Source organism: Ammodytes marinus, assembly GCF_949987685.1.
Source record: "Ammodytes marinus genome assembly, chromosome: 12".
Lineage (NCBI taxonomy): Eukaryota > Metazoa > Chordata > Actinopteri > Uranoscopiformes > Ammodytidae > Ammodytes > Ammodytes marinus.
Window position 1 is genome coordinate 20,389,141 of NC_137216.1, and position 9,073 is coordinate 20,398,213.

The 9,073-nt window shown below is 44.1% G+C and overlaps 1 protein-coding gene across 1 annotated transcript in view; it reads right to left on the bottom strand.

Annotated features, from left to right (window-relative positions):
- The window catches only part of nalf1b (NALCN channel auxiliary factor 1b), a gene marked incomplete at both ends in the record, with an annotated part of 82,533 nt that extends 75,113 nt beyond the window's left edge, over positions 1 to 7,420 (bottom strand). The window contains one exon of the mRNA XM_080038484.1: positions 6,695 to 7,420. Coding sequence (XP_079894610.1) covers positions 6,695 to 7,420 — 726 coding nt within the window. The remainder of the gene's footprint in view (positions 1 to 6,694) is intronic.
- Between the last annotated feature and the right edge of the window lie 1,653 nt (positions 7,421 to 9,073).

Genomic DNA, 9,073 nt, shown 5'->3' on the forward strand with positions numbered 1-9,073 from the left:
AGAAACAAACACTGGCAGCTCATATGAAGGGGACTTTCCCTGGATCTATTTGAACTGTGCAGAGAAGCAACAGAGCCCTAATTGAATTTGAGGGAGAGAGGGAGAAAAGTGCAGTACTTGCAATAAGTCCATGCTGTCTGTGTTGATAGCAGAGCAATCTGTACATTATATACCGTGCCAAAGCCTACTTTCATTTAATCTACTTAGAAAAAGCTGTCCGTTTTAACAAAACTGCAAAAGCTTTTGCTTTTCACATAATAATATGGTGGGAAAGTATGTTTTCTTATGGTGTTATTACCTCTGAACAACTAGCTGTCCAAAACTTAGTCAATGATACAGATAAATACTGTATATATGATCTAATAGGAACTTTCAGGGCCATGGGTAATAGTGCTACATAACTAATTTCATTGTGGCCAAAGGGATGACACAGACTCAGTTATCTCAATATATGTTGGGGTAAACACCATGAGATACAGACATTCATGGCCTCCAGATGAATTAACCTGTTGAGTGTACTGATACTCATACTCAGCAATACAATTCCAAAACAATGGGATAATTTCCATCCTTCCTATGGAAGAAGATGTCATATAATCTAGAGCAGGGGTCCCCAAATGCGGCCCGCGGCCCGCTTTTTATTGGCCCGCGGCCGATTTTAAAAAGATAATGTAATATGGCCCTTTGAATTTTTATTTATTTTTTATTTTTTGCATATCTTAGTTAACCCACTAGTGCAGGGGTGTCAAACACTGATTGATTGGCCCGTGACACATTTTAAAAATATAATGTAATATGGCGCTTTTAATTTTTAAATAATTTAAATGCACTCATTATATTACAGAGAAATATGTCCCATAAAAGAAAATGAGCAACAAGCCCATCCCAGAGGACCCTGCATAATATTTTATTTTAAATTAATATTATTATGGAAAATCTATGCGTCCTCCTCCAATAGCTTCTAATTCATCTGACAGTGTCTCCATTTTTTTTCATACAAAATTCTTCAGATTTAGCCTCTTAATTTCCCTCTCACAGTGCACCAGATTCATAGCCTGGAAATCCTGACCCTGATATCTTGAACGATAGAGGGTCTGGCGACGATCAATAGTAATTTCCAACTCTAGGGGCGGCTCCTACTCGTGCATTTCAAATGCCACTGCACGCAGTTGGATAGCACTACAACCAATCAGAGCGATGCACAAGTGACGTAAGCCCCGTTCGTTTAGCGAACAGCTGTTAAACTGTTCAATTAAACGTTTGCCGTTGTCGGTCGGCAAAACAGAACATTCCACTTACTTGCTAGTGAAAGCTATGAGTCCCGTCTTCCAATTCGTTAAGGGTCGAGGCCAAAGCAGTCTCAAACTCACACAACATATCCGCAGCCATCTTTGATGTTTACTATCACAGCTTCGACGTCGCATGCACGTCACTGTCGTCATCCGGTTACGTCCTCCCCAGAGCACCATATAAAGGGCTCTGGCGCGCCCATATTAGATAGAACCAATTGAAACGTTATACCAGATTTCTGGTAGTCTTGATAAGCTTCAACGGAGCGTCTCCAGACCAACACGCGCAGCAAATTTAATTTGCCAGCGCCTAGTGGCAGGTCTGGGAATGCCAGGCTACCAGATTCATGCATTTCGCTTTAAAAACTTTAAAAAATCTCCCGGGGGGGCATACCCCTGGACCTCCCTAGGAGGGTCGGGACCTCAGCTGGATATTATTTTCATGCTGCTGGACATTGGACGCAAAGGCAGAAAACACTGGGTGTATCATTGGCATATAAACAAGAGGGGGAATGTATCTGTTTAATGTGCAAGGAAAGTGTTGCCGTGAAGAAGGATTACAATTTACGAAGACACTATGAAACTAAACATCAGAGCAGCTACATGTCCTGATAAATGTGTTATTTTTGCAAAGTGGCCCGGCCCTTCGTAGATTTTTCTGTATGTGGCCCTCAGTGAAAAAAGTTTGGGGACCCCTGATCTAGAGGTTCAGTGCAGCTACCAATGGGCCTTGTGGTGAGATTGTTTTTGTCCAAGGTCATCTGTTCTGAAATTTAAATTTCAATAATTCAAGAATAGAAACAAAATTATTTTAGGGATTCCACAATTTTTCAAGTTTCATTATAAAATCCAAATTTAATTTTGTCCAACACCTTAACCGAACAGGGAGCAAATTTTACTAAATTAAGATGGTAACCATGCTCAGCATACTGTACCTTAACATCAGCATCTTAGCATGTTAGCATAGCTAAATTAAATATAGCTCAAAGCATCTCTGTGTAGTACAGTCAGCCACACATACCCTCTAGTCTAGTGTGAGTGCAGACACTCACACTAGACTACTCACTATATTGCTATCCTGTTTCACCCTACACCCTCCGCTGCTTGTGGTGTTGAAATGCTAATTTTCCCTCCTAGGGATCAATAAAGTTTCATCTTATCTTTGCTTTGACACTAAGACCACTCGAGCTGTGACTTCTTGTAATTTTGCTTTATCTAAGGGAGAACACAATCAGCTTTTTTTCACTGCAGAGTTAAAATATAAACCGAGGTAGATTAAATTGTGTCTCGACTGGATAGCCTTGTTGAAATGGAGAGTGATAGAGGAGAAAAGGTGACTGAATAAGCAGAGGGCCAGAGAAGGCTGGTCGAAGAAGCGCACAGTGGGATCTGTGAGGACAGGACTGTAATTGAAGGAAAGGAAAGGGCCTTAACCTAGATCAGTATCTATCAGTCCAGCAGTAAACAAGAGCTCAACACCCACATATTTCCCAGAAAGAGACAGAGGGCCAAACCAGGGCCCCTGATGGGAAGTGAGTCTACAAGGAGGAGGGAGAGAGAGGGGTGTAGGTTACGTGGAGGCAGACACTTGACACATGTGTGATGTCGGTCCCTCAGAGCTCTGACACAGATGAGAGAAAGACTAAGAGAGAGAGAGAAGGTAAAAGCAGAGCGAGAGACAATGACAGATAGAGGGAGAAAGAAGATCAACATGTTGAGATAGAGCCCTGGAGACACAGCCACCAGAGAAGCAGGGAATTATGGGAGTGCAAATTAAATTACACCGGAAGGGACAGTCAGGTCTGGACCTGCAAGAAACACTGCACTTGGGGATGTTTGTCCGTGTGTGTGTTTGTCCGTGTGTGTGTGTGTGTGTGTGTGTGTGTGTGTGTGTGTGTGTGTGTGTGTGTGTGTGTGTGTGTGTGTGTGTGTGTGTGTGTGTGTGTGTGTGTGTGTGTGTGCGAATGAACACATGCGTGAGTGCATGTGCCTGTGTGATATAAACAGCCACATATGGACATCAAAAGGTGTAAAGAGCACAAGTAAGGGAAAAGAAGAAAGGAAGAAAAAACTGTGGGAGCATTTGAATCTTCATGCGTTTTGCCAAGCAAGCACCCATAAAATACTGAGTCATCATATAATGAGAAACCATAATGAGTACACAGAAAATCAGCTTGTCCAAATCTCCTGTTATTTTTTGTTTGATGTATTTTCTTGTAAATATCTTGCTAGATACTGCTCCTAACAATTTGCATCGATATGGCTTCTTCTTCACAATGGACATTTTGATCTCATCATGGTCGGAAAAGCACAGTTACTAACATTACTAGTGGCTGTGTTTCATAGGGTCCGAGTTAGGCATGACAGTGTGACAGTAAGTTATTACGGAAATTAAGAAACATGTCACCCAGTGGTGCTGATGGTTTTTGGGAAACAAATGAGAGTCGATGGCACATAGAATAAGCTCTGTGACATTGTAGCCACACAGGTAACAGTTGGTAGTGGGAACAATTCATTGTGGTTTCATGGGATTTGTTGACCATGAAAAAATATATAAAATATCAACAACCATGCACCCTCCATAACAGTAGAGCAGTAAAGTAGACACATTAACCTTCATAATAAGAACAGTGCATAAAGGCATAAGTGAAAACCCTCAGTCAAACACAGGCGTCAAGTGACAATGCTAAGCTTCTCTTTCGGTAATGTAACATTTGACACATGTCTAACAAATGAAGCACATCTCGCATTGACCTCATCTTAACTGCATACAGTCACTACACTTTAAATAAAGCTCAACGCTACAAATGTCTTCCTTTACACCCACTAAAGCTGAAGTAACACATCATTCTCTGACAGTTAACAAGGCAGGCCGAGTGCCAAAATATAGTCTGATGAAAACTAGCTGATTTGACTGATAATAACACCAACAGACAGTACATCTATCCATGAAGGTAAGTAGGCTACTCACTGTAAAGTATGTCATATTATGTGCATAGTACTCTGTTTGTGTGTGTGTTGTGTGTGTGTGTGTGTGTGTGTGTGTGTGTGTGTGTGTGTGTGTGTGTGTGTGTGTGTGTGTGTGTGTGTGTGTGTGTGTGTGTGTGTGTGTGTGTGTGTACTGTTTATAAAGGTATATTGTTACATCTTGGTGACAGATTCCCATCTTCAATGCAAAGGTTTTTTTTCTTCTCTTACCTACATTCACCCCTTTATCTACAGGTCACATTTGTGTTATTCCTTCTCCTTTCTTCTCATCTCAATGCATATATGTTCTCATATTCCCTAGAACTATACAAAACTGACAACACACAACTATAACACATACAAACACCACATGGTGTTACAGTTTCAAATCATTTTAGCCAGTTGAAAAGGAGCCTTCAGCAGTTAATTCAAAATGTGGACGAAGACAAGAGTTGAGAGGTCTCAGATGAGAGAAATCAAACTAATTTAAATAATTATTGTGTCAAGGGTTGTTGTTGTTGTTGTCTTTTTATTGTCCAGCAGAGTTATTCTTGAAGGAGCAAGGGTTTGCGATTCAGGCCTGGGGTGCTGTGCTTTCACAGAAGGTCAAATGAACACCGAAACAGATTAGCAATTCAGATTAGGCTAAAGGGGCTAAAAGGCTGCTGTAGCCCTGCCTGAGTCTGATTACATTAGAAAAGAGTAGAAGTGCAAATGTACACTACTGATCAGATGCAATAAGAAGGAAGCAGCTGTAAGATGTTATAGAAAACAGATCCATGCACATATGTATAACATGCACTCTCTGACAAACAGGCATACCAATAATGAATGACTCACAATAAACCAACATATAAACAGCCCATTGGGAGAATATATCCTCAGTACATCCTCCCACTAACTATTCTTCCTCACACATACATGGATAATCAGCACTCACAGCCCAGCACATTCGCCATCTGCCCTACAACATCCATCATTAGTTTGGGTTGTAGGATCACTATGAAGGCAGTTTTGAAGGAAGATTTCCTGCTTTCCAAGGTTCATTCCCTGCAATGTGTTATAGTTCTGTCATGGTGAGGATGCACTTCCTCCGGCTTTGCACACATTTTTCAATTTTGCAAAACCCCTTCATTTTTTGAGGACAAGGGAATGGGTCAAGCTGCGGTCCAACACATGTTACAGCATATTGAAGAGTGTATCTTCCACGTACACAATACAAATGGAGCTATTATGTAGATAATGTACAAAAATGCATGTAAGTGATGAATAACATCACACAATCCTAGTGTCCTTGTCAGGTCATACTCCCACATTCCTTGTGGCATCATCTATATGCCTAACTATCCATACCGGCCATTCTCTGACACCAGCACTGCATATTTTCCATCTATGAAATGTGTTCAGCGAAGAAGAAAAGTCATGAACCCCTGGGATTTACCTAATCAAGTATGGGTAGAGGTGGAGTGATAGAGAACATGCAGTGTAGTGGTTCACTTTGGCCAAGAAATTTGTTTGGTCTTTGTGCCAATAAAGTCAACTATATAACCATGCTTAGCTGCCAGAAGTTCATTAAAACAATGAATATCATTTCACAAGCCAAAGAAACAGAAGCATGTACTCCTGGAGGGCCTTTTTGCTGGGCCTCCTTTCAGCACCATGGACAGCGAGCACAGGAGGATGCACAGCTGACAGGGAGACGGGCCTCTGCAACAGTCCAGCGCACACCCGATTGAAGTGTAATTCATCCAAGGTGTCCCCACTATATTTCAGTTTACAGCTACGTTTCCAAAGTCCAACACAGCCGAGCGGGCCCTGATGCCCAAAGTGACACAAGATAAAGTGTATTTGTGCTATGGTTTGTGCTGCTGTTGATATGCACGGCATTGTCACTGCCTGAACTAGATTCTTTGCTCTAGGACTGCAATGTTATTGAAACAACAGGCAAACTGGACAATACAAAGCCTGAATTAGGTGTAGAAATCACTCTTTTGCCATTAATGATATTGAAATGAGCACCACTAAGCAGCCCTCTCTCCCCTCTTATCAGGTAGCTGTGGGGCCAGTTTGTAGGCCCTTCTTCCAAATGTCAGATGTCACTTGTACATTTGCAGTTCACAAAATGGTCCATGTAAAGACGATTAGAGTTAGAGAGCCACAAAAAGATAAACAAGGAAAGGGGAAAGGGAAAGAGGATGATGGAGAACGGCACTGGTCTGTACAACCTTCACCTGGTCCCCCATGTCTGTGCAAAATCTGAGAGGTAGCTTGAACTCCAAAAAAATTACCAATATGCTGACAGATATAGGCTACCTAACGGTTGCCATGGCCACTGTGAACCCGCCCCCTTAAATACACGTGTGTGTGTGAGTGTGTGCGCGTGCGTGCGTGCGTGGGTGTGTGTGTGTGTGTGTATCAACCGGCCTAGTTAGTCCTACCTTGCATTCCTCCATGCACGTCCTAACCGAGTATACATCCGTCTCGTATTTCTGAACCAGCAGTTCAAACTCCTGGTATTTCTCCTCCGCCTGCTGGTCAAGACTCTGATAAGCCCGAACACAGTTGCTGCATCCCCGCAGATCCACCCCCATGGCCATATCCAGGGTGCAATTCAAATAGTCCGGACTCGTAAACCCGTAAAACAAATCCAAAAGTGAGTAGGAATTACAAAAAGAAAGGTACAAATCGCTCAGATTCACGTACGCCAACTGTGTCCCCTTTTCCCCTCCACCAGAGAGGCCCAGGCACACGGTCTCCGCGTCCGTGAAAGTAAAGCAGTCTTTGGACAGGCTGTCTGGGTGACAGGTGTCCATTCGCCACAGAGGTTTGGTAGAATTCCCTATAAAAATAACATCTTGCTCTCTGGCGAGACGGCGGGGGTCAGGTGATGTTGGGATATGGTGGAGGGAGTTTGGGTACTCGCCTATGTTCGTAATTGCAAGCCCCTCGTCCGACCGCTTGTCTCGGGTTCGCGTCAGTTTCGCCTCGGCGCAGAACCACAAGTGATCAGAAAGCAGGACGGTGATGAACAGCAGAGAGGCCAGCGACAGTCGCCATCTCTGGGCCCGCTCCGACTCGGTAAATGGCTTCTCGTTCTCTCGGGGTGCAAACCAGTATTTTAAGCCTTCATCATGCTGCCGACGCGTCCAAGCACCCCTGGTCATATTTTAGGAAAGTGCTGCCCCGGCCGACTCCACCACGGGGGCTGCTCTGCCACAATACTCATTGACTTGGGGGGAGATGGACTCAGGTTGGTTCTCCTCTGTAACGGTGGGGTGCCGTGCCTCTGCCGGTCCAGGGTGCTCCTCAGTCGCGCCCGCAGCTATAGGTGCTATTCCGATCCAATTAGCGCGCCTGCACAGATTAAGCTTCGCGCTGCCGCATCCCGGTTCTCCATGGCTCTCCGGGGGGAAACTGCGTCCTCTTTGACCGCATGCCCCCCCTCTCCCTACCGTCCCTCCCCGGGTTCGTTCTCTCCTCGGGGGCGCAGGGAGACCAGCTGTTGCAAGCCTCTCGGTACTGATGCTGCGCGTCCACCGCTGTCCTTCTGGCAGATTCACTTAAAGGTGAGAAACAAGCCCTGTCGTTGAACGCAGGATGGTTTCTCTGTCCCGTACCTGGGCGAAAAGTCTGCAATCCTTTCTCCCGTTGGCCATTGTCATCTTGGACCGCGGTTAAGTTGCCGCCATGTTCGTCTTGAAACACTTTTTCGGAGAGCTGGGTCCGTTTGCGTCATCTCCATCGTTGCGATAGCTCCATCGTTGCGCAGTGGCGGAGCAGCTCATTACCTATATGCACACACACACACACACACACACACACATACACACACACACACACACACACACACACACACACACACACACACACACACACACACACACAAGAGGAGAGAGAGAGAGGGCATAGACACACATAAAGGTGGTTCAGAGTTTTTCGGCTGATAGTCAATAATTGTCTTGGCAAAGCCCGAACACACACTTTTGGCGACATCTTGCTTTTGGTGCAGGATAGACCCAAATCCTTTCACAACAATGCAGTTAATACATCAAGCTCACTGTTCCTATATATTATCATATCCTTAGGATTCATTGATACAGCCCATTTCATGCACGTAGTCAAAATATATGCCAGAGCTTTGGATATAGATATGTAAATAAGTTGTTGGAAATGAATGAGTTGTGGCCCCACTAGTGAAGAACTTGACTGGATTGAGTCTCTAAACAAGGTGGAAAGCAGCTGAACAACAATACCATGTACCTGTTCTCTGCAAGTGGGTCCCATCTTATCAGTTGTGTTGTGTTTGGTTGGTGTGTGTGTGTGTGTGTGTGTGTGTGTGTGTGTGTGTGTGTGTGTGTGTGTGTGTGTGTGTGTGTGTGTGTGTGTGTGTGTGTGTGTGTGTGTGTGTGTGTGTGTGTGTGTGTGTGTGTGTGTGAGTGTGTGAGTGAGCGTAAATGAGAGCGAGAGAGAGAGAGAGAGAGAGGAGGGTGGGAGGGAGAGAGAGAAAGAAAGAGAGGGGCGGGAGTGACCAATAGGTGGTATTTCCCCTTAGGGTGCTGAAGGTAAATTACAGTCTTTATCATGGTCCTTTAAGCTATACTAATCATTGTCAGTGTGCATGGCTTGAGTGCTAACAAATAGAGTGTTACTTAATGGTAATGGGCTGTATATTGGGGATAATACACAAGATGATTACCTGATTAATTTTTGCTTAATAAGGCCGGGCTGGGGGCAGCTTATTTTACAATGTGTTGTTGAGGGTAAGAGTGCTGATCTTACACCAATCCAATTAGTTTTAGTGCAGCTGGTGTCCTTTT